This window comes from Manis javanica, chromosome 4, assembly GCF_040802235.1.
Source record: "Manis javanica isolate MJ-LG chromosome 4, MJ_LKY, whole genome shotgun sequence".
In the NCBI taxonomy this organism is placed as follows: Eukaryota; Metazoa; Chordata; class Mammalia; order Pholidota; family Manidae; genus Manis; species Manis javanica.
The window spans coordinates 128,851,611-128,875,580 of record NC_133159.1 but is presented as its reverse complement, the minus strand read 5'-3'; the positions used below and the strand labels follow the sequence as shown (position 1 = coordinate 128,875,580).

General features: G+C 53.5%; 1 protein-coding gene and 1 long non-coding RNA gene across 5 annotated transcripts; one reads left to right on the top strand and one right to left on the bottom strand.

Annotated features, from left to right (window-relative positions):
* Positions 1 to 1,346: 1,346 nt before the first annotated feature.
* On the bottom strand, positions 1,347 to 12,085 carry ALOX12B (arachidonate 12-lipoxygenase, 12R type). 3 transcript variants are annotated; one of them, XM_017639847.3, is made up of 15 exons: positions 11,768 to 12,077; positions 10,743 to 10,947; positions 8,205 to 8,286; positions 8,000 to 8,086; positions 7,773 to 7,895; positions 7,382 to 7,485; positions 6,864 to 7,036; positions 6,498 to 6,641; positions 5,249 to 5,452; positions 4,913 to 4,999; positions 4,432 to 4,601; positions 4,055 to 4,176; positions 2,134 to 2,234; positions 1,771 to 1,941; positions 1,347 to 1,602 (listed from the first exon to the last, which is right to left on the bottom strand). In XM_017639847.3, the coding sequence occupies exons 1-15, from the start codon at positions 11,912 to 11,914 to the stop codon at positions 1,423 to 1,425; spliced, it is 2,100 nt and encodes a 699-aa protein (XP_017495336.2). In that variant the 5' UTR covers positions 11,915 to 12,077; the 3' UTR covers positions 1,347 to 1,422. The 3 variants fall into 3 exon arrangements, 1 of the variants encoding a protein (XP_017495336.2); XR_012130497.1 differs by lacking the exon at positions 1,347 to 1,602 and adding an exon at positions 3,755 to 3,854 and having other exon boundaries at positions 1,873 to 1,941; positions 11,768 to 12,084; XR_012130496.1 differs by lacking the exons at positions 1,347 to 1,602; positions 1,771 to 1,941 and adding an exon at positions 3,755 to 3,918 and having other exon boundaries at positions 11,768 to 12,085.
* Positions 6,565 to 18,284, top strand: LOC140843071 (uncharacterized). 2 transcript variants are annotated; one of them, XR_012130499.1, is made up of 6 exons: positions 6,565 to 6,716; positions 6,882 to 6,986; positions 16,069 to 16,197; positions 16,751 to 16,926; positions 17,269 to 17,407; positions 17,770 to 18,284. It is a non-coding gene; the product is annotated as an uncharacterized lncRNA (long non-coding RNA). The 2 variants fall into 2 exon arrangements; XR_012130498.1 differs by lacking the exon at positions 16,751 to 16,926 and adding an exon at positions 14,474 to 14,623 and having other exon boundaries at positions 17,770 to 18,282.
* Positions 18,285 to 23,970: the final 5,686 nt, after the last annotated feature.

Sequence of the window (23,970 nt, the reverse complement as noted above, 5' to 3'; positions counted from 1 at the left end):
CCAGCTTCATGTCCAACATTGTTGGCATCTGTACCTCAAGGATAGGACAGTGAGCAGGGACTTGAAGCTGCCCGCCTGGGCCAGGGAGATCTTTCATGAGGGCTTTCTAAGCTGCATGGGCTCAGGTGAGGTGGATCCCTGACTCCTGCCCCCTAGATCCCACTTTCCCAGAGTAGCAGCCCTTAGGGTTCATCTGTTCTTTCCACCTCACCCCCATGTAGGGGTCCCTTCTGCCCTGGACAGCTGCACTGGCTTCATTGACTTCTCAACAGGATCATCTTCCACTGCTCAGCCCAATGCGCTGCCATTATAACAGTGACCAGGTGAGCCAGTGCCAGACTGGGGGAGGGACTACGGGAGGAGTGGACCTTAGAGCACTGGCAGCCCTGTGCTTATTGAGACTGAGGGTCAGATGGAATTCAGTACCCAATATTCCCAGCACCATACAGCTTTTCCCACACACAACCAAACGCCAGACAGACCTGACTTCTTCAGGTCAATGCCATATGCCACGCCCTTGTGCTCTTGTGGGGTGTAAGGCATGAAACCAAAGACACTGTAAGCAAGATCCAGGGTCCGGGCAGAAAGGGAGGTTCTTAGGTTCCAGGAAAATGGGTGGGGGTGAGAAAGGGATCCTGGGGACAATGGGTTACTTGGAGGGCACGCTTAGCAGGCTGGGCTCATTGATGGAGGCTGACAGAGCAGGGAGAGACGTAGGCTGCTGGGAGTGTGGTTTACAACAGCATGGGTTCCTAGTGGGCAGAGCTTAGAGTGGTCTGGGTTCCAGAGTGAGCTTGGCTTGGTGATCTGGATTTCTGGTGGGCTAGGCTTAGGGGTGGGCTTTTGCCTTGGTTGATAGGGTGGATTATGTTTCAAGGTTAACAGGCCTTGGGGTTCCTTGGTGGACAGGGGTTGGGTGGTGGTCTGTGTCCTTGGGTGGAATTCCTGGTGAACTGGGGTCCTTGGTAGTCTGTGTCCCTAGGTGGGGGTGCTTAATATTTAAGATGGACCAGAATCGTTTTGTGTTGAAAAATGGGTCGGGGTATCAAGGGGCTCTGAGCCGTCTCTCCCACCTTCCCCAGCGGTGCCTGGCATCTACCCAAAGCAGGAGACCCCTGCGGCAGAGTATCACTACTTTCCAGAGCCGCCTGGTCCGGATATCACGGGACATCCAGGATCGGAACCGGGGCCTGGCGCTGCCCTCCGCCTACCTAGACCACGGGGTGGTGGAGAATAGCATCGCCCTGTGAGCGTGCGCGCACAGGCGCCCCAGCCCGCACCCGGAGGAGCCAGCCCTTCAGCCCGCATCCGCAGTAAAAGGTCGCGCGCAATGACAGACCGACTGCTTGTGTCTGAAGTGGTTTTCTTGGAAAACAAGCAGACGCAGGGCGGGGCGGGGCGAGGCCAGGCGGGAAGGGCCGTCTAGATGGAAATGCTGTTCTCGATCAGCACGGGGTCCAGGTAGTAGTAGGGGATGGGGAGGCACTTGTTGCGCTGGCGGATATTATGAGAGATCTGGGCCAGGCGCTGGCGGAAGGTCTCCATGCTCCTCCGTGGGGCCTCCTCCACAAAGTGGATGTCGGGGAAGTGGCCCAGGGGCCTCTGCGGGCGCAGAACCCGACATCTGAGACGGATCGGGCCCCCACCCCTCCGCCTTTCCCTGTCAACAGCGTCTTTCCAGCGTCCCGCCTTTGACACCCCTCTCCTGTCGTTGGCCTCCCAGCACCCTGCCTGTGCTCAGAGTTCCCGCACCCTGAGGCCCCAGGGCACCTTGTCGTCGGGCTCCCGGCTGAGTGTCCAGAGCACCAGTAGTGTAACGCATGTTGTCTTCACATCCGGCAACGTGTCCATAAAGGTCTCCAGAGTGGTCAGCCCCTTGGTCTCCATCGGTGGGTTCCTCATGGATGATGGGAAGTTGGGCATCCAGGAGGTGAATTCCAGCTGGAGATGGAGTAAATGAGAGGTTCTGGGTCAGGGAGCACCGCCGAGGACTCTCGGGTTCAAATTGAGGTTGGGACTCGGGTTGAGAATGGTGGGCGCTGACTAGGGATTATGGCTGAGGTTGGGTTTGCTTTTGGGGTCAGTACAAGGTTAAGTCTGGGCCTGGAGCTGGTGAAGTGGCTGGTGAGGTACCTGCCCTGTGTTCACAGCTGCGTGCTTGGCAGAGCAGATGTAGATGACGATGGTGACATACCGGATCAACTCAGGCACTGTTCGCAAGCAGGTAGGGAAGCCTGAGGGGCGGGGGAAGGCCCACAGTCAGTCCGCCCTGGTCCTGGCTGGCCGGCAGAGGGCGCAGTGAAGCCCAGCTCCCCCTGACCTGCCAGGCCTCCCCGCTGCTGCTTCTGCGTCCTCATCCTGCCTGCTCCGCTCTCCTGCAGCCACAGGCCCGCCTCCTCTCAGTCCCAACCACCAGCCTTGGGGAGGGGGCCTTGCCTGGCACTAGATCTCCTCCAATGATGCTCCAGGCACCTGCCTGAGGTGGGGCCCTCAGATCTTTCCTCCAGCTCCCTTTGGGGAGCCCCTTTGGTCCCAAGCCTCAGGGGAAAGAAGTCTTGGAAGAATCTTGGCTTTCCTGCTGGGACTCAACACAGTTCCTGATCCACCCCACCCCAGCCCCACTCCCATCTCACACACACACAGACTTCTGCACTGGAGTCAACACTCATTCCAGATGGATTCCTCAGTAGCCTGGTTCTCAATCTCACACCTAACCAAGTTGCTGCTTGCCTCTTTCCTGTTGTCTCACTGTGAATAGCTGGCCCAGTTTGCCATGCTGATCTCTGGTTCCCCCACACCCATCCACTCCAAAGCCCAACACATTCACACCAGACCTATCATCTTCCTCCTTCTAGGCCCCCAGCTCAAGGAAGGGCACACACCATCCATCCAGTTGTGAAAGCCCAAAACCTTCAAGTCACCCTTGGCCCTTCCCTCCACCTATCGCCCACTGCCAAACCCAAACCAATCACCAAAGGCCTGTCATTTCTATCTCCCAACTAGCTCTGGAATTCTCTATTCATCCCCACAGCCAGGTCCCTGTCCCCTTCCCAACAGGACACCACAGCAGCTTCCTAACCTCTCTCCTGACCTCCAGAGCAGCTAGACAGTCTAACATACAAATCTAATCTCCTTGCAGACAACTTAGTGGCTCCCTTTGTACTCAGGGTAATTTCGGACTCCTTAACTAGGCTGTGTACAGTGTCCCTGCTCATGGCTTGAGCTGTCGCCCCACCAGGAGCCTGTCCAGCTCTCACCCTCAGCCCCTGGTGCAGGGACCTCTAAACTGCTCCCTGAACTGCCTGCTCTGCCTTTCAGGTCTTTCCACCCAGAACTCTCCAACCCCACCTCTGTCATCTCACAGCCAACCTCCCCATCCTGCGGATCTTAGCTAGATGTTAGCCAAGCCGTTAGCTATCAGCTAGATTTTAGCTTGCTGTTATCCACCCTCACACTGTACCCACCAGTTCTCCCAAGGTAGGTTAGGGGTCTTCCCTGGGCTCCTAAGCACCCCCCAAACTGCACCAGTCCTGCTATGAGTAACTGCCCACTTACTTGAATAGCCCATCCCCCCAGACGGTGAACTCCTTGAGGGCAGGCACCTTCACCTGCCTCCTTCCCTTTTGCCTCCCAAGGAACCAGCACAGTGTTCATCCCATCACAAATTAAGTTTTTGTTGAGTGGGTGCCCAAGTGGCCTGATCTAAGGATGCTCTCCACCCACCCCTGAGCCTGCCAGCTCTCCACCAGCTCACCAGCCTCCAGCACACTCTGCCCTTTCCACTTCTCAGTCCGCAAAGGTTTGTTTCTTGAGTAGGGACCCCTTCAGGTCTCTACAGAGACGACTCACAGCCCCTGAGCACAGATAGGGATGATGGCCAGCTGTGCTTTCTTCCCCAGCCTCTGAGATGCCACTGCTCTAAGGGCCAGGGAAGGGGCCTGTTAAAATCCAGGGGCAGTAATTTGGCCTCCAATGAGTCAGACTCCCACCCAGCCAGGAGGGCCCATTGCACAGCCCCAGGTGCCTGCTAGGTGCCAGGTACCCAGATGCTTACCTGAGCTCTCACGCCCTAGTAGGCACTCCTTGAATATCTCCTGCACCCAGGATTGCAATTCAGGGTCACCCTTCACTGCTGCATCACACGGGTAATAGTAGGTGATGATCTCTGTCACATACCTGACCAGGGGACAGGACCTCAGTTTGGACCCTCCCCCTACCCTTCCCAGCAGTGTTCCTCCCACCTCCTCCAGGATGCCCTGGCCTTGGCTGCCCCAGGCCTTTGGGTGGGCACATCCTGTGAGTCAGAGGAGATGAGATGAGGGTAGCTTGCCACGGTCAGCAGACAGCAACAGACCCAAGCTCAGGTCCTTAAAAGCACCCCACACCTGCTCCAACATCCCAGAGTGTCACCCACTGCCGTCCCAACCTCACCTCTCTAGTGCGTCCCACACTGCCAAGCTGTCATCACGGTAATAATATCCTGGCAGGTCCTGAACCCCACGCTTCACGAAGTCATTGGGGATGTAGAGGTTGTCATAGGTGATCTCTGAGAGAGCCCGCACCATAACCTCAGCAAAGCCCTCCAGGCCCAGGGACATGCCCTGTTAGGGAGGAGGAGGCAGACCCCAGAGCTGACCCTGGTCCTTGAAGTCCTCCCCTCTGAGGATGGCACCCGCCTCACACACAGTCTAGTGAGTGCACCTCTGCCCGCACCCCAGGACTTCTCCCCCTCCAGGCCAGCAGGCCCAGTCCCTTCTTCTGCACCCTTGCAGACACAGTATCCACTTTAACGGGTCCCCTCCCTTCATGCCTCCTCATGACCTAAAGGCAAGTGGGAAGTTCTGCCTTTAGTCTCACTGCAAATGCCAGAAGGAGAGCAAATGTCTTGCTGGAGTTGGCATAGAAATCTTACCCTGGCAGAGAGTCCCCCCTCATTGAGGAGGACAGCCCGCCCAATGCTGTTGATCTGGACAGTGTATCGGGTGTGGGGGATGAGGAGCTGTGGGGAAAGCAAGGAGGACAGTGAGAGAGGGCTGAAGTTATCCCCCAAAGGATCTTGCACCCCCATTCCTGCAACATCAGACCCCCTCACTTCAGGAAGTCCCTACCCCACACCCTCTCTCATGGGTCCCCGGAGGCCTCCTGGAGTCTAATGGAATCCCTCTGACTGCTGAGCAAGCCAGGTAGCTTTCTGAGGCTGGGTGAGGGCAGCTATGCTCCATAGAGGCCCCTTTGCCCAGGAGCACACCTTGTAGAGAGGGTGGCACATGGGTAGCTGCCTCAGCATGGCCAGGAAGAAGGCCTCAGCGATGAGGTGGGTCTCCAGCAGGTGGGAGATGGCCTCATGGCAGTAAAACTCGGCATAGCGCACCCACGTCTTGGCCAGGAGCCAGTCCCACTCAGAGTCATTGGGCAGGAAGATGGGGCAATTGGGCCCGGGGGTCTGGCTGAGCTGGGGACAGGGAAGGAGGGAAGGTCAGGTGAGGGCAGAGACCCTCACACACAAGGGTCCCCACTTCAGGACGGAAGCAGAGGGGAGCCTGAGGAGGTAGAGCCTCCACCCTCTACACTCCAGCCCCTCTGGTGCCCTGAGCACACCAGGGCCTTTACCTCTTCACATTCAGTCTAGTTGGCTGTTCCCACTCCCCGCAATGCCTGCTCCCGCCTCCCACCCTACCCTCGTCCCTTTCACACATTCTCCAAGAGCCAGCTCACAAGCTGCCTCCTCTGAGAAGCCTACCTTATCTCAACCCCACAGCTGCCACATAAAGCTGTGCAGGCTGTGTACTTCATAAAGGTACCCACCCCCACGGGCGGGGGACATGGAAATCTAGCCTAATGGAAATCCACTCATGAGCTGGAGCATTAGCACCTGGCTGATCCTCCCAAGAGGGTTTTTTTTTGTAATTTGGACATGACCCTGGCACCTCACTTCCGTTTCCTGCCGGACCAGATTCTCAAAGCCATGGCTAAGTCTGAGTAGCTTAGCATTTCCAGTTTCCTACAATAGGTATTGGTTTATCAAGTAGATGGACGAATGGAGTCAAAGAGACAAGCTTGAGTCATCAAGCATGTTCCCATCTGGTCACATCTGTGCATGTACACACAGCACACACACTGTACACACAGTAGTTTACACACGAGTGTACCCACAGGGAGCCAAGTTCATGTGTGGGCATACAAGCACACAGATGTGCACACACAGGGACAAGCAGGGACTCCTTCGACTCCTTTGGAGGCTTACTCACAGGGCCACACACCAGGTTCTCCACTGGCCACACACACAGATAATCGACACATACATAAACAGGTGTATTCTTAGAGGCACACACAGGGATATGCATTCACATGGATTCACATGCTTACACACAGATGCACACACACACAGGCTGACCCACTGACTACACACATAAGGGCGTGCACATACACACAAACACACACACACTGTCCACTGGCTTCACATTCACAGAGCAGCCCCAGGCCTGCACCCCAGGCACCTGGATGGCGATAGGCATCATGTTCCCGTCAGGGCCAAAGTGCAGCAAGCAGAGGGGTGCACAGTGATGCTGCTTCCGGCCGTTGAGCTCGACGGTGGGGATGCCCTCCAAAATGCGGTAGTCTGCCAGGAAAATGTTCCCCTTCTGGAGGGGAGCTGCGATGGGCAAGCAGCTGGGCACCAGCACCGCTACCCGGGGTGACCCACGCCTTGGATGCAGGTACCCTGGACTCCCAAGGGTGAATTGGCCAGGGAGCCACTGGGGATTGCGGGCAAGGGTGGGACTGCATGCGGCGGAAGTGGCTGGGATGCCTGGGAGGGAAGAGGCAGGCAGGCCTGTGGGGAATTTTGCTGGATCAGGCCTCACCTGCAGCTCCGCTTGCAGGCACGTTCCCTCGCCCAGGAACGGGGCCACCATGTCGTCTGTGACGGGGAACTTGTCTGGGATCTGCGTGCAGCGGCGGAGAAGGCCTGGGTTGACGCCATTGAGGTACTGGTACCCAAAGAAGGTGTCCTCTGCCCAGTGCTCGGCCACGTACTCTGGGGGTGCGGCGGGGGGGGCGTCATTACGCGACCAGGTACCCCTCAGGGACAGAGGGGCATGGGGCTGAGGCCCGGGACAGCGGAAGACCACAGACATGCGAGAAGACGCGGAGGAAAACCCTTTGCCTCCCTGGGACCCGCGGGCAGGGCGCAGGGCGACGTTTCCCAAGAAGCCGCCAGAGGGCGTGCCCGCCCAGCTCGCGATTGCTGCTGGGGGTACGTCCTGCTTCTCCCACCCCACACGCCTCGGCTGCGTCCAGCCTCTAGAGCGTGTCTGGGGTTCCCTCCGGGAGGAGATCAGCAGGCTGCCCCCTTTTCCACTGGGAATGCCCCACCCCATACCGGAAACAACAGTCTTATTTGCAGGGAAAATTTTCTTAATGTCCTTCAGCCTCTTCCACGGTTGTTTGCAGTCCACCAGGCCGCGGAGTTTGAACCCCAGTGCCCTGGGAGAAGGGATTCGAGCGGAGGCCGTCGCTAGTGCCCGCTGGCAAGGAGGCGGAGCTGCCCCGCCCCACTGAGGTCTCTGGGTCTCAGGGTCCCGAGCCCACAGCTCAAGGTTTCTATTCCTCTGGGTGTCAACCCTCAGGTACTCCAGGCCTGCTTTTCCAGCTCCCTCCGCCCACCTGGCCATGCCGACCTCTGGGGCAGTGCTGGAGGCCGCACGGAGCAGGGGGAGAGGGACAGTCTTCACAGGAGCCCTCCCTGCCCCGTCACACACACGCACACTCACGTGGGCCCCAGGCGCGTAAAGAAGGAGGCCGTCTTGATGAAGGAGTAGCGGAGATTTGAGTTCAGGAACTTGGTGGCCTTAAAGTTGATGAGAATCGGGAATCCTGGAATATAGCCATTCCACCTGTGGGAAGGAGTACAGGGCTGGGGCCGGGCACCTGGAGTACAGGGCGTGGGGGCACAGTAGAGCCCAGGGGTCAGCCAGGCAGGGGCCCCTCAGGGCCTTACTCAGGCCGGTTGGGATTTCTCCGGACAGGAGGGCGGTAACTGGGGATGTGCACGTAGTTGGGCAGGCCAGGAACGAAGACCCTCCAGCTGCAAAGAGAAGCCAAGACGGTGGGCCCGGATGCCCATGAACCGTTCTGAGGACAGAAGACAAAGTCATTGCCGACACCCTGCCCTTCATCAACCCCTGCCACCCTTGCCCCCTCACTGGTAGAAGTCCTGCTTGGCTCTGATCTCCTCCTGTCGGTGCTCCAGAAGGATTGGGAGGGTGTCGTCTGCTTTCTTTTTTGCTGTAGGGAGACCAAAGATGAGACTCAAGGCCTGACCCCCAGCCCACCCTTTGCCCCCTTCAAGGATCACTGCTTCTGCCCCTAGGTCGGCTCTGGGGGGGACCCACTGCAAGGATGGGGGAGAAAGGGCGTGTCTCCTTCCAAAAACTCAGAAGGATCAGGGACCAATTCTTTACCCCAGGAGATGGGCTCTGCTGATGCAGGAAGTCCCTCTTTTAGACCCACTGAAACATTAACTAACTGTTACTTATTACTTATAGGTAACCTACTATCTAAACACTTGTATTAATAATTTAATCCACCCAAGAACAACCTTACAAGGCAGGTGACTATTGTTATAGGCCTGTATCCAGTCTCCACTATTCCAAAATCCAAAAGGCTGTAGAAATCAGCTTTGTTTTTTCCACAAGTTAAGCACAAATTCCTTGATGGGCAAAACCTACTCCAAATTTACCTGAAGCTATATACAGTCTTTATTTAACCCACTTGCTGTAACTATTCATAGTTTGTCACAGAAATATTAGCATATTTGATTAGGGGGTGCCCTGGTTGATGATTCATATAACATTCACCCAATGTATAGTGTGCATATAGAAGAGATAGATGATAGGTAGATAGGTAGATATATATATATACAGATATATTTTACATATGTATATATATATTCTAAATGAAATCTGAGTTTCAAAACACCTCTGGCCCCAATAGTTTCAGCCAAGGGACAATATCATTGTGCTCATTTTACAAGGAAAAAAGAGCCACTATTACATAGAAAAGTAAGCTGGGAATTGAGTCAAGGCTGCTTCAGATCACTCACCTACCACCCTCTAACAGCCACCACCAAGTTGTTGAGATATTTCAAAACTCCTTTTAGAGGTTACCTCATTGGATTCTCCTGTCAACCCTATGAAATAGGTTTGAAGCAGCCCCATTTTACAGAGGAGGACACTGAGACTTAGAAGAATTTGGAAGTGTACCTGGATGTCCAGCTAATAAGTGGTGGAGCTGAGATCCAGATCCAGGCCTGTCTTTTTCCAGCGTCCTGGCTGGTAGTCCCTATAGACGCCATGTGCCTGTCACTGTAGCCCCATCATTTTCCCTCACGGCACCCTGTGCCACCTTTTCCCTCCTCCGTCTGCCTTGGCTCATGTGTTCTGGATGAGCTGTGCCCCCTGGCGTTTTGCAACTTCATTCCCCGACTGGGAGCCTCACCCCTTCAGGGCCCAGTAGGTGACTCAAGTCTCCCTGCCCTGGTGTTGCGTGACAGCTGCCCCACCCAGCACCATTCATCATGCTGCCTGTCCCTTGCTTCCATGCCACTCAGACCTATCACTTTGGGAAGATGCTCCACACCTCCAGTGAGATCTTCTCTACCCCCTCCCAGGCCTGCCGCTCTCTGCTTCTGCCTCTCCTTTCTCCCAGCTCAGGCCTCATTTCCCTGTTCCCACCACAGAGAAATGAGATGGAAGTGGGTGGTCAGCCTCAGGGAGGATGGAGCTCCAGGCCCCTGATCCCCTCAGTTCCCATTCCAGCCTCCTAGAGGAAGTCTCAGGTGGCAGAGCCAGGGGGACAAGAGAGGGCAGGCCTGAGGTCCCCATGTAGCTGCCACATATTAGGAAGCTGACCCACGCCCATCAGACAGGGCTCTGGCAGGGGTGGACATGTGGAGCTCAGGCACTCAGGTCCTGTCCCTCTTCCATGGGACCAATCAAGCAACTGGGAAAATGGCTGGGCCGCCCTGATCAGCCACTACGGAAACCCAGACAGTCTGTAAGCATAACAGGGCCCACTATCAGAGTGATGGAGCCTTACTGGGCTAAGGGAGCCTTTTGGAGTACCACTAAGTCCTGTTAGAGAAATAAGATGTCTTGTTGGGATAAAAGGGAGTCCTTTAGAGCAATAGAACACCCCACCAGTGCCAGAAAGGCTCACTTAGAAAACCAGGGTATCATCATAAGGTACAAGCCCTCCTGTTATAGTGCCATGGGCAGCTGTGGAACTAATAGGGCTTGCTAGTGAAACAAGGCAGAAGTTGGAATAATGGGGCATCCTGTTAGGGTAACAGAATCTTGCTGGAGTAACAGAATCTTTTTAGAGTAGCAGGATATGCTATGTGGCATGAGTAGGGCATCCTGTCAGAGTCCAGAGCAGGGAGGGCTCTTTTCAGAGTGGCCAGACTTCCTGTGGGAGGGAGGACTGTACAGATAGGTGGTGGAGAGCACGCGTGTCTCCAGCCAGAACCTGTCCTGAGAGCCTGTAGACAGCCCCATACCTCACTCATCTCTGTTCCTCCAGGGTGTACCCCGAGCTGAGCCCTGCACACAGAGGTGAGAGTGGCAGGCGTTCCTGTGTGGCTGGCACCTGGCTGGTTTGTTGGGAGCCTGGAGTGGCCATGCTGGGGAGGCCAGGCCAGAGCAAGGAACCTAATGGCATAGGGTGGAGTGGTAGGAGCTTGCCTGTGGCCTCCCGGAGTGCCAGAGTCTCATAGCCATCCATCCACTGGTAGGCTGGGAAGTGGTAGATGCGGCCGCAAGGCGCACAGATCTGCACGTAGTTGCAGTACCAGGATTTCTTGCGGAAGAAGGAATAGCGCTCCTTGTACAGGCGGATGATCACGAGTTCGCCCAGGTCCTCCTGGCACTGGATGGTGTACTCATCCACCTGGGCCGGGCATAGGGCCGGCTCAGTGGGAAGGACTTGAGCCTGGCTCCTCAGGTCTTCCCCTGGTCTGGCCCCTCACCCGGGCCCTGCTCATGCTGGGAGATGTTCACCGCACTGGGATGGCTTGATCACTGGGCTCTCCTCCCACCCCTCCAACTTGGCTGTCCCCACCCTCGGGCACATCTACCCAGGGCTGAGCAGGACCCCAGCCCTTCCTCTGTCCACTCCCAGCTCCTAAGATCCCATCCTCTCACCCTCTCCCCAGACACCTGAAGTGGCCAAAGCCACGCAGAGCCGCAGGGGCTGGTGTACAAAGGGGTCCAAATGGAGCCCAGGGTTCTCCAAGCCCCCTACAGTTTTGGAGTAGACAGAGGTAGGAAGAAAGAAGAGGTGCTCCCTTTTCTCCCACTTAGCAGTGAAGATGTGGAGATTCAGAAATGGCACTTAGAAAATGACCTATTAAGGTCACATAGCAGCAGGTGGTTGGGAGCAACCCAAAAGGATGAATGATGAGAGAGAAGAGGTGGGAAAAGGGAGGGACAGAGGAGAAATGAACAAAAGAAGAGAGATGACAGACCAGAGGAAGGAAGAGGGCCCAGAGAGCAGGGAAGGTGGGGAGGCAGGTCTGGGATGAGGGACAGGCAGAGCCACTTTGAGCCCCGCAGTCTTCAGACCTCCTAGAGCTCCCCCACTTCTCCTGGTTGAGCTCTGTCTTCCTCTTGGGCATCCCTCCATCCCTCCTCATGAGTTCCAGACACACCACACACACACAGAGACACACCACACAGCGGGGTGCACACAGTCACAGGCACACACTCACCGCCCCAGTTGCAAAGTCTCTCCCAAAGTGGTTCAGCAGCTGTTTGTGGCTCTCTCCTTGGGTCCCCACCATGGTCAGCGAGATGGAGTCTGTCGTTCCCGACAAGAGGTCAGTACCTGTGGCCACCCTGACTTTGTAGGTGGCCATGGCTGCTGTTCAGGAGGCTCAATCCCAGACAGTGTGGGGGGGCCGCACAGGGGCCCAAGCTAGGCAGGGGAAGCCAGGCACAGGAGTGGAAAGAGCCAGTCTCCGAGGTGGAGAGGTGCTGCACAGTGACTGGCCCACTGCAGCCCAGAATCCGTAGAAGCTGCTGCCCTAGGCAGGTCGGGTGGGAGGTGTCAGGCTGTTGTTGGGTGGGGCTGGGGGCGGGCCGTGCTCGTGGCTGGTGAGCAGGAGTCCGGGCTGGGAGTCCTCTGGAAGCTGGTAGCGAGGAGGAGCAGGCTGGGCACTGGGCCTGCCTCTGAGAGGGCGGAGAGAAGATGCCTTGGATTAAGGAGGCTTGGGGTGGGGGAGAGCCAGTCCAGCCTGAGCCAGGGAGGGCCCCAGGGAAGTTGGGGGAGGGGCCCCCAGATCTTTATCAGTCTAACAATTTCCTTCGTTCTGCTCCCCCGTCAATGGGCTGCAGCCCTAGGCACCCCTGCTAAGCAGAGCCACAGGCAGCAGGCTCCCTGCATTGGTTTTGGGGCCCCCGCGGGCAGAGGCCAGGGGAGGAGGCAACGCACAACCTCACTGTCTAGCTGGCCTCCTGCCTGGCCATTCCTCTCTGGGAAATGAGGCAGTTGTGGCCACAGCAGAAAGGCTGGCGCATCTTTCTGCCTCAGGACCCAGAGCCCATGAGACAAGGGTGGGAGGAGTTGAAGCTGGTGTTCAGGGACCCTAAGGTGCACAGAAGATCCAGGGAGAGGTGATCAGGAATGGGAAAGAGGGTTCTGTCTTTTTTCTGCAGGGCCAGCATCAGCTGAGTAGGGAGTCCAAAATACTGAATATAAAGTACTGAAGTGGAAGACAGTTAGAGTGAAATTTGGGCACAAGTTCTAAGCTAAAAAATGGATATATAACTTATGGCATAATCATAGATGCTATGCAGCAGTTTGGAAAAGGAGAAAAAGAAAGAACAAATACAACAAGGATGAATCTCACAAAGATCCTACTGAATGAAGGCAGCCAGACATGAAAGAGTACATGTTCTATGGTTCCATCGATACCAAGTTCAAGAACAAGTTAAAAACTAAGCAATTCTTATAAAAGACTAGTGAGTAGCTGTGGAATGGGGGTACAGATTGAGTGCCTGCAAAGGGGAATCATGAAAGGAGCTTGAAATGTTATATATCTTGATGTGGGTGGCATATAAGGCAGTTTATGCATCTTACTATATACTATATCCTAATTTTGCAAAATACTCCCCTTTCCTACTCCACCCCAAAAGGAGCAAAAAGAATGAATCTAGGAAGAGTTGACATCAGGATTGGGCTCCACTGGAATTGGTTTGTGGGAAACCAGGTCATTCATTCCTTCCTGCCTCCTGTCATTCAGGAGATCTTTATAGAGCACCCAGGGTCCCAGGCCCTGTTCTAGGCACTGCAGATATAAAGAAGAAATAAAATACACACAGAGCCTACTGAAGCTGGGAGAGAAGGACAAGAAACTATCAGCAATCATTTGTTGGGGGAGTGTTAAGTGCAACAGGAAATAAATCTGCAGTGGAAGGGTTTGGGGTTGGGAGCTCGTTTCTGGCAGGACCATAGAAGCCAGAGCCATGAGGACTGGGGTGGGGTCAGTCCTGGGATGGAGCTGAGTTCAGGGAGGTGTTGGGACTGAGATTAGATTATAAAAGAGCATCAGAGCTCTATTCTCAGCAGACAGAATTTGGGACTCAGGAGAGTGAGGGGAGTCAGGCCCCCATCCACTTTTCCCAGACCTGCCCTCTTTCCTTCTGCCTCCCTGCAGCAGCTCCTGCAGCCAGGAAGCACCAGCCCAGATTTCCTTCCTGGTGGCTCCCTTCTGTCACCATTGAGGGAAGGTCACACTGTGCCTGGTCCAAGTTAGGGTCAAAGGGATTCTAAGATGGAGAGAAGGTTCTGGTAGGTTCAGAACTGGGTGAGGAATGAGGATGAGATTATGATTTAGGCTGACTATAGGAAAAGGGGTGTGGTTGAGTTAGGGAGTTAAATGCCCTTTTTAAGACCTAGGAAATCTGCTCAGGTCACCCCCACCTCCCTCTAACCCTAGGTCAAGCCTGGCAGTGGCTCCTTCTCACCTTTGGGGCAACATCATACCTTCACACAGCTCCCATGGTCTATCTACCTCATGGTCTCATCCCCTCCACCTCATCCCCCTCTGTTTTCTTCCCTCTGGGACTAGGAGCTTTTCATTCATAAGGAGCAGACCCAAAAGGAGCCCCTCCAGGTGCCAGCACTGTGTAAGGCCCTAGAATACAATGGAACCAAAGTGAATCCTTGCTCTTCCTCCTGGAGCTTACATTCTAGTAGGAGACACAGTAGCACCTAACTACCAAGTAAATTAAATACTATGTTAAAAGTGCTGAAGAGATAAAACAAAGCAGGGTAGACACTATAAAGTATAAGAGAGCAAACTAGATACAGAGATGGAAGTTAGGTCAGCCCCTTCCAGCCTCAGAGCCTTCGCTTATGCTGTCCCTCTCTACCTTCAGGACCTGATCAATGTTTCTCTGCCTTTGGATCTTAGCTCGATAATTCTTCACCAGGGGAGGCCAAGTTTAAATATTAGTGGCTCTCACAATGCTGCAGCTAAAATCTTTGACGGCCATCTTCCCCACTGGAATAGACTGTCCATCATTTGGTTTGGTTTTCCCCTCACTTCCTGGCTCAGTACCTGGTACGTGGGAGACTCAGAACATGATTCTTAACAATAGGATGGGTTAGTGATGAGGACAAGGTCAGGGTTGGGAACTGAATCAATAACATGCTCAGAATTGGGGTGAAGATGAGGAGAGGAGCTAGACTGAAGTAAAGATGAGAGTCGGGGAGTGGTGTGGAGGAGGGGAATGGGTTAGGGAGATGGAGGCAGGGTTGGGGAGAAGGCTGCAGATAAAGGTCTTGCCCGGGAGCTCTGGGTGACTGGCAGGGCTGTCTCATCTACCTGGGCACAATGCTGTCCCAGGCTGAGTACAGGAGCTGTCAAGCAGGTCAGGCTGCCCTCCTGGGTTCAGCTCAGCCACCCTGATGAGTTGGACTTGGGAAGCTAGGAGCCTGATGATGCAAATTTGCATCTTAAGGTGCAAACGCCATGTAAACTCTCCCAGCCTCCTGCCCTCCTGCCTTCCAGCTTCTCCCCTTTTCCACCAGGGGCTGCTTGGACTTGGTGAGGAGCAGGTAGGGTGGAGTGAGAATTGAGGCTCATGGGCTTGTGAAACTGACCTTCCAGGAACCTCTAGGATGCAGAGTCCTGGGCAGTGGGGGTGAGAGGCCCAGAGGCACAAAGGTGTCCCACAGCATAGGGTGGAAGAGGGCCTTGGGAAACAGGGAAGGGAGCCAGTGGTGTAGGAGAATCTGGGTGTCACCACAAATGGTGGGGATTTACCTCCATTCCCCAAATCTGCCTCCTCAAGCCATAAAGCACTATGAATAGGTCTGCCCCCAGCCAATCCCTGTCCCATAAAGCAAGAGTAGTGGCTCTGGTTTTGATGAGGGCTCAAGTCTGGAGTGGGAATTAGGTTCCTGAGGCAAACAGATATACAGATGAGGATGGTAGGGATGTGAATGTGGCTGCAGACATGGCTGGGATTAGGCATGAGGATGTAGATGGGGCACTTCCCAGTCACGATCAAAATGTGAACGAATGACTTTGGGTAGGTGCTCCTTGGGCTGAAGAACTGGTTCTCCTGGACCAGGGGTGGACTGACAGAACAGGAGAGGCCCCTGGGAAGGATGTGAGCTCGCTGGGTTGGTTCACAATGGGCCACCCACACAGGAAGCCGAATCGTCACTACTGGGGCAGCCCCTGCCTTACCCCACCCCAAGCCCTGCTCCACCCACCCCCCCAGGAAACAGAGAAAAATATCAAACCAGGTCACTCTCCTGCTTAAAGCTCACCAGAGCTTAAAATAATGTTGCCCTTAGAATCAAAACCAAGGACTTACCACAGACTACAAGACCCTGCGTGACCTAGCTTGTGGCCGCCCCTTGGTCACCTTATTCCAGCCACTTTGGCCTTCTCTCTGTTCTTCAGGCACATGTCCTTCTGGGCCCCTGCACTTGCCCTGTCCCTGGTCTATAACAACTCACCCCAAACTGTTCAAGTGTTTTGCTCTTGACACCCAGGATTCAACAGCCACCTCCTCAGAGTGGCCTACCCTGACCAGACCAAATGTCCCCGCCTCCGCCTCACCTCCAGTCATGCGAACACCCTGCCTGGGTTCATCTCCAAACTGCACTAGTAACCATCTGCAGGTACTTTTGTATGTGTTTATGTGTGCGTTTGCTGTCTGTCTCCCTGTAAGCCAGTGCAAGAAGGGTGGTGAGTTCACAGTTGCTTCCCCACTCTCTTGAGAGTGTCTAGGGAGACAGGAGCCATGAAGCAAACAGACATTATAATGTCAACGCTGGTAAGGACCTCCAAGGTCTTCTTGTCCATTTACCTGACCAATTTGAGCCACCAAGGCTGAGGGGCTTGCTCAAGGCCAGCTGGGGAGAGAGGATTGGTGTGCCTCCCACTATGCCATTCACTTTCTGAGTGACAGGAAAGCATAGCGGGGTCGGCCAGGGTGCACGCTGGCGGAAGCCCCCTATCTTCCAAGGCTCAAGCTTTATGTGAGCCTCTTCCCCACATCCTGTCCCCATAGATGCCCAGAGCCCTGGCCGAATCCTATGTGCAGCTGGGTGTGACTCCCCAGTAAATCTGGCTTTCTGGGAAACCAGATTCCAGTGACCACCTCATCACTCCCTCTCCAACTCAGAGGCATTTTTAGGATGGGCACGCCCTCTAATGCTAAGTTTGGTTCAGGCCAGGGAGCATTCATGCACTGGGAAGGACAGGCTGCCTCAGCGTGCCCTGACATCATCAATCCCTGAGCTGTACACTGGTCCTGCGGTTCTAAGGGGCAAGGCACATTCAGCCTCTGCCACAAGGAGGAGCCAAATCTGGTGATTTTGGCTAAATTCTTAGGTTGGAACCTGAAGGTGAGATATCCCCAAACACACACCTTTTAGTGTCAATGGCATGGGGATCCTCTTCCAGGATCACAAGTGCAGGAAATGAAAATCTGACCAAAGACTGCCCTTTTCCCCCAAGGCCCTCTCCCTCTTTGCAAATGGAGAATGGTTGAATAGGGAGAAAACTCTTGGGCCAAAAGGGGATGCGGCAAAGAGATGGGCAGTGGTTTTCTTTGGGCCTGTAGGACAGTGGCTGCTCTGAAATTCCAATGTAACAAAGACTCTCGGGTGGCAATTTAGGAAACATGGTTAGACCTGGAGATTCCTGTGGAGCTATGCTTGTACAGCAAACACTTTTTGTTTTCTTAGATCTTGGAAGCCAAGGCCAAGCAGCTGGAAGATCCCACTAACTGGAAGGATGCACACTGACCATGGTCTAGAGAAGGGCCGTGAGACTCTGCTGCCCAGCAAAGTCCTTGCCCAGATGACACTCTGGGTGTGTTACCAGGTATTAAAGCCACGATTCCCCTGCCACCAGTGCACAGAGATGGAGGAACAGTTACCCCTGACTCTGGCCAGAGAGGCTGTGACCAAGGTTTAGTCAGGCATAGAATTTGACTCAGGAGGCAGGGAACGTAAGGGGGCTGGATCAAAAGTCAAGGAAAACAGGAAACCAGGAGAGAGAAGATATGGATGCCTGTCTTGAGGGCTGCACAAATCTCCATTTTTAAGGGCCATGGGGCTGGAAAGTCGAACATCAGACTCCCCAGATTACCATCTGGTTCAGTTGGGATGGACTAGGTTATGTTGCAACAATGAAGTCCTGAAATGTCAATGGTTTAACTCAACAAAAGTTTATTTCTCCTTCAGCTCCATGTCCAACCCAGGTCATCAGAGGGCTCTGCTCTAGTCCCTCAAAGACAAAAGCTCCTGGAAGCACCATATCAACACAGACTTCTAGAACAGCAGAGGCAGAGAGAAAAGAACTGTGGAGAGGCTCATGACAGCAGTTAAACTACAGTCTGGGGATGACCTGCATCATGTCTGCTCATAGCTCATTGGCCAAAACTCACCCATGACTCTGCCCACTGGAGGGCCAGAGGTTAAGTCTTCCTTGTGTCCAGAAGAGAAACCGGATTTCAGTGGCAACACTAATGACTCCACACCCAGAAGCTGGGTTCTCAGGCTTTGCAAAATACCTGTTTTTTCTCTGTCAGCCTCTTGTGTCTGGATATTCCTCTACTTTCTGATGAATGACACTCTAGGAAGTAAACGCCTGTCTGGGTAGTGGGTTGGGCTAGGAGGCTTCCTGTCTCCGGAACAGATGACCCAGGGATTAGCTGTTTCCGCTTCCTTCTCCAATCCCCTGGCACCCCAGCCACCTACATACACACACACATATATATATATCAAAACAAAAATGCAATGGGAGCCAAATATGTTGGTTTTTATTGAAATCATTGGGCTCAAGGACAAAAAAAGAGGGGTGATGATAGATAGGACACGAGCTGGGGAAACAGCCCCCACATACCCAGGCCAGGGAGCCTGACCCCGAGAACTTCATCTAGAGGTCCAGGTAAACTGGGCTCTAATTCTAACCCTCCCCTTAAAGACGCCAGGTTCAAAGGGGACCACATGGCAGATCCAGGGTGCACATTCTTTCCTGTCCAGTTTCCAGGCACTTCCAGAGAAGTTGGTTTGGTTGGTCCTAAGCTTGGAGAAAGTGGGAACAAAGTGGAGAGGTAGGAGAAAGAGTTTAGGGGTAGGAAGTGAAAGGAAAGGAGCGACACACAGCAGCAATTCACCGGAGAATTCCGCTTTATTAGGGAAAGGTGCTGGGTTATATAGGAAGGGGCATGGGGTGATTGTGGTGTTACTTCTATGGGACTGGTGGCTATTGGCTAAGTGCTGGGATTGGGAGGGGAGCGAGAGGTGATTGGGCTTCAGGTAGCGCCGGCGGGAACGGAGGATCCCGAAGAGAAGCCGGAAGTTCGCCATCTTACAGGTGGGGGCCCTTCATTCCCCCTTTTCTCCTCAATGGGGTTGTGGACGTTGCTTTCTCTCTGACTGCTTCCTGCTGAAGGAGGGCGGAAAAGGGAGTGAGGGCTTGAGGATTGGAAGGAAAGGGTTGATAGGACTCCCCACACTAAGGATGAGTAGATGTGGACTTCTTCAGGTTGGCAATCAATGAAGGTTCCCTGTAACCATAGGTCGAGGACTTGTTGATTCCAATGGTGCCAAGAGGATATGGGTGTCAGGAGCCAGGCGTCTGCGGCCATTGTTTCCAGGAACAGTTTCCAGTGGAGAGAGGGGTCCATCTCAGCGTGTGGTGAGGAGGTTACGTGAGGGTGAGGGATCTTCTGTGGCCAGAAGCTGATAGTTCCTGAGTAAAAGCTGGTTGAAAGTTTGATTAGAGATTTTTCTGACTTGGGATTTGATGAACTTTATTATACAGGGTAAGAAGAGACAGGCGAGAAGAATGATTATTATGGGGCCTGCAGTGGGCCAGAGCCAGGTAAGGAGGGGGTTTGTTAGTATTGAAGAGAATGGGTTGGAATTGGAAGCAGAGTGGAGGCTGGAGGCAAGGTCAGTGAGTTTGGTAATGTCAGTTTCCACAATGCCGGATTCGTTGATGTAATAGAAGCACTCCTCTTGAAGGAAGATGCAGGTGCCGCCCTTCTTGGCTGTAAGCAGATCTAAGGCCCGCCGGTTTTGAAGGGTGACTTTAGCTAGTAAAGTGACCTGTCTTTGGAGAGAGGCTAGGGAATCGGCAGTGGATGTCAGGGCTCCCTCAAGTTTGGCGTTGAGATCTCTAACTGCCCATAGAGAGTGACCCAAGGCTCCTCCCGAAAACCCTGCCCCAATGGCTGAGGTGGTTAAAGAGATACCGACCATGATGGGAAGGAAAGCAGCCCTTTTTGTGCGCAAGGGCAAGGGAGGTTGGAGCTCAAGGAATTCTGCCATGCTGTAAAGTGTAAACTGTGGGATTAGGGCAACTGGAATGCAGGGTGTATCGGAGTTGGGAGGCAGTGAGTTGAAAAGACTGCCATTACACCAAAAGAAGTGTCCCAGTTGCGTAAAAGTCTTAAGAGCCGGAGGTAGGGGTGTAGATAGAGAGGCAGTGAAGTGCGCTGGAGGGGGGTGGAGTCGGGCCTACACAGTGGTGGATGGTGAGATTATCTGCGTATTCTGGTTCCCATAGGGGTATGTCTGCCAGGGGACGGAGGGGTTGTCCTTCTGCATGGAAGGAGTAGTTGGAAATATCGAGGGGCACGGCGGCCAGCAGTGGGTGCTGTAGTGATGCGCACAAGAAACAATTGGCGGTGTTGAGGGTGTGGTTGAGAAAGATAGTGGTGTCTTGAATGAGCTGTAACCAAGAGTAGGAGAAATAGGAAGATGAAGAGGCACCATCAAGAGTTTGGATAATGACTTTTTCGGAATGTCCGATATCTGATGCAGCTTGAGAGATCTGGGAGTGAGAGGGAACATACTCTCGAGAGATATGAAGGGTACCATGAGGGGTCAAGGACCCCCCCATAGTAAACTGAGGCTGTGACTCTGGCGGCCCATCGAGAGTCCCAGGGATCTGGGATTGATAAGGAGAATGAGCCGTTGGGATATTTCATGAAACGGTTGGAGGAGTAATACTGTGGGTACCGGGAGTTACCCATGTAGTGAATGGTGCAAGACCAGTAGGGACATCCCCTGTAGGTGTCTTGCCATCGCCTGCAATAGGCTTGTCTTTGGTCATAGAGGAAGCAGAGGTAGGGAGAATAAAGGTAGCTGCTAGTGAACACTTCAGTGGAGGGAGGAAAGTGGAGGTATAAAGGCTCAGAGCAGCCTTTCATAGGGCAGTCTGATGTGGCAATGAGGGCAGTAACCTTTGTTTTATGCTGTGTGTAAGTTTGTCTGACTTTGAATCGCCATACAAAGGAGGCTGGGGTGGCGGGGAAGACAATAAGAATGAGGAAAAAAAGTGAGAGAGCAGTAAAGGAGGAAAAAGTCATGATTCGGGTATGGATGGCAAAGGGGGTGAACGGGAGATGCAGAGTTTTAAGGGATCAAAGGGATGAGGCATGGCAGAGTAGACAGCGTCTTGGGCTGTATCCGAAGGACTCTGGATTGTGACTGATGGGTCTTGGGTGTCCAGAGAAGGTGGGTCCTGGGTATTTGGTTTCAACCTGGAGATATGAATCCAAGGGGTGACAGAGTTATCAGGCAGTAAGAGCTTGGCGGCCGAGGGGGTGCAGAGAATAACTGGGTGTGGACCTTCCCATTTTGGGGTGAGAGAGGGCCGATCCTCTGGCGGCTTATAAAACACTAGTTGGCCGGGCTGTAAGACAGAAGGATTTTGGGAGGCGGATGGATCAGGGAGGAGCCAATCCTGATATTTCCACAGTTCAGTGCGGAGAAGAGAGAGTAGTGGAAGGGCCATATTGGGAGGAATTGGTCCTTTGTGGGAAGGGAGCCCCGGAGGTAGAATCGGGCGGCCGTACATCATCTCAAAGGGCTACAAGAAGGAAGGTTTCTTTGGGAGGGCCCGAATGCGGAATAGAGCTAAGGGAAGTAAGCGAACCCAGTCAAGGTGTAGTTCTAGAGATAGTTTGGTCAGGATGTCCTTTAGAGTCCTATTGGTTCTTTCTACTTTTCCCGAAGCCTGTGGTCGATAAGGACAATGTAAATGCCAGGGGAGTGAGAGCGACTTGGAGAGGTTCTGGATAATTTGGGCAGTGAACTCAGGGCTGTTATCTGATTGGAGGGAAGTGGGCATCCCGAACCTTGGAAAGATCTGGGTGAGGAGGATAGAGGCAATCGCGGACGCTCGTTTGTTAGTGGTGGGGAAAGGTTCGACCCATCCTGAAAATGTATCTACTAACACGAGTAGGTATCTGGTACACCATACAGGGGGCATGTTAGTGAAGTCTATTTGCCAATCTGCGGCGGGGACATTGTCCCTTGCTTGATGAGCCAGGAAGGGTCGGGCCTTGAGGTGGGTATTAGGGTTAGTGTGTTGGCAGATGGTGCACTTGCCGGTGATTCGGTCAAGTAGGGTTTTATCTTCAGGAGAGAAAGGAAAAAAGGATTGTAAAAAATGGATCAAGGATTGGGGGCTGGGATGGAACAGATCGTGTAAGAAGCAGAAGAGAGACTCTTTGTCCTGGGAACAGAGGGTGTCTTGAGATAAGGCTAAAACTGCAAGGGCAGACGGATTGTTGTCTGGTGTGTCTTCTGATAGGGCAACTGACCGGGCTACTCTGTCGGCTTTGTTGTTACCTCTTGCAATGGGGGAGTCATCCTTTTGATGTGATTTGCAGTGGACTATGCCTAGTCGGTGTGGGAGTTGTGAAGCCTCTAGAAGTTTAGTAATTAAGGCTGAATTAGTTATGGAATTCCCTTTTGTGGTGAGGAGGCCTCGTTCTTTCCATACTGCCACGTGAGAAAAGAGAATGTGGAATACGTATTTGGAGTCAGTGTACAGTGTGAGAGACGTGTCCCGGGCCAGAGTGCAAGCTCTGGTGGCTGCAATGAGTTCGGCCTGTTGATTGGTTGTACCGGGGGGTAGGGCTCGTGCCTCAATGACATCTTCGAGGGAGACTACTGCATATCCTGCATAGTGGGTGCCCTCGTGTTTAAAGGAGGACCCATCAGTAAACCAGATGAGGTCAGAGTGTGAGAAGGCTCCTTCGGAGATTGTGGAGTGGCACGGAAGGAAGTTGTGAAGGGCTTCCAGGCAATCATGCGAGGGAGTATGAGGAGAGTAGGGCAGAGGAAGAAGAGTGGCTGGATTCAGGGGCTGGCAGGGGAGGAAAGAAATGTCTGGATTTTGGAGGAAAGAGGACAGTAAGGTCAGGAGTCTGGAGGGAGGGAGAGTCTGTAGACTTTTGTAGGTTAAGAGATCTTTTAGGTGATGTGGGGACAGAATGGTGAGGGGCGCCCCAAATGTTAGTTTATGAGCTTCTTTCTGCAAGAGCTGTCCAGCGGCTAATGCCCGTAGGCAGGGGGCCCGTCTCCGAACTGTGGGGTCTAATTGCTTGGAGAGATAAGCTACTGGGGCAAAGGATGGGCCATAATATTGGCCTAGGACTCCTAGAGCTTGACTGGAACTCTCATGTATAATGAGAAGGGCTTCGACAAATCAGGAAGATGGAGAGCTGGGGCTTCCACAAGGGCTTGACGGAGCTTAATGAAGGAGTGTCGGGGTGAGGAGAATAATGGTTCTTCAGGGGGGCCCTTGCTGAGGTCGTATAGGGGTTTTGCCAACAGGGAGAAGTTAGGGATCCACGCTCTAAAATACCCAGCCAGGCCCAGAAAGGAAAGGATTTCTGTCTTGGTTTTGGGAACGGGCAGGTCAGAGAGGAGTCATTTTCTGTCTAAGGTAATGGACTTTCTTTGTTGAGACAGAAGGAATCTGAGGTAAGTGACAGAAGGGGAAGAGATTTGAGCTTTGACGGGGGATACTCGGTAACCTCTAGAAGCTAGAAGGTTAAGTAGAGAGGCAGTGTCAAATTGAGACTGTTCCCATGAGGAGCTGCAGAGTAGAAGATCGTCTACATATTGTAATAAGGTGGACTCAGAGTGATCATGATGAAACTGTTTGAGGTCCTGAGCTAGGACCTGTCCAAAAATATGGGGACTATCTCGGAAGCCTTGTGGCAAAACTGTCCAAGTGAGTTGTTTGGAATGTCTTGTGTATGGGTCTGTCCAGGTGAAGGCGAAAAAATCTTGGGAGGAGGGGTCCAGAGGGATAGAAAAAAAATGCGTCCTTGAGATCTAGGACTGAGAAGTGGGATGCCGAGGCAGGGATCTGCGATAAAAGGGTGTATGGATTTGGAACTAAGGGATGGATAGGGATAACAGCCATGTTGATGAGGCAAAGGTCTTGGACAAGGCGGAAAGATCCGTTGGTTTTTTTAACAGCTAATATGGGAGTATTAAATGGGGAGTGAGTGGGTCCGAGGTAATGTTTGTTTAAGAGATCTTGAATGATGGGTTGGAGGCCTATGAGGGCTGAAGTGGTTAGGGGGTATTGGGCCTGACAGATATACTGAGAGGGGTCACGTAATTTGATAG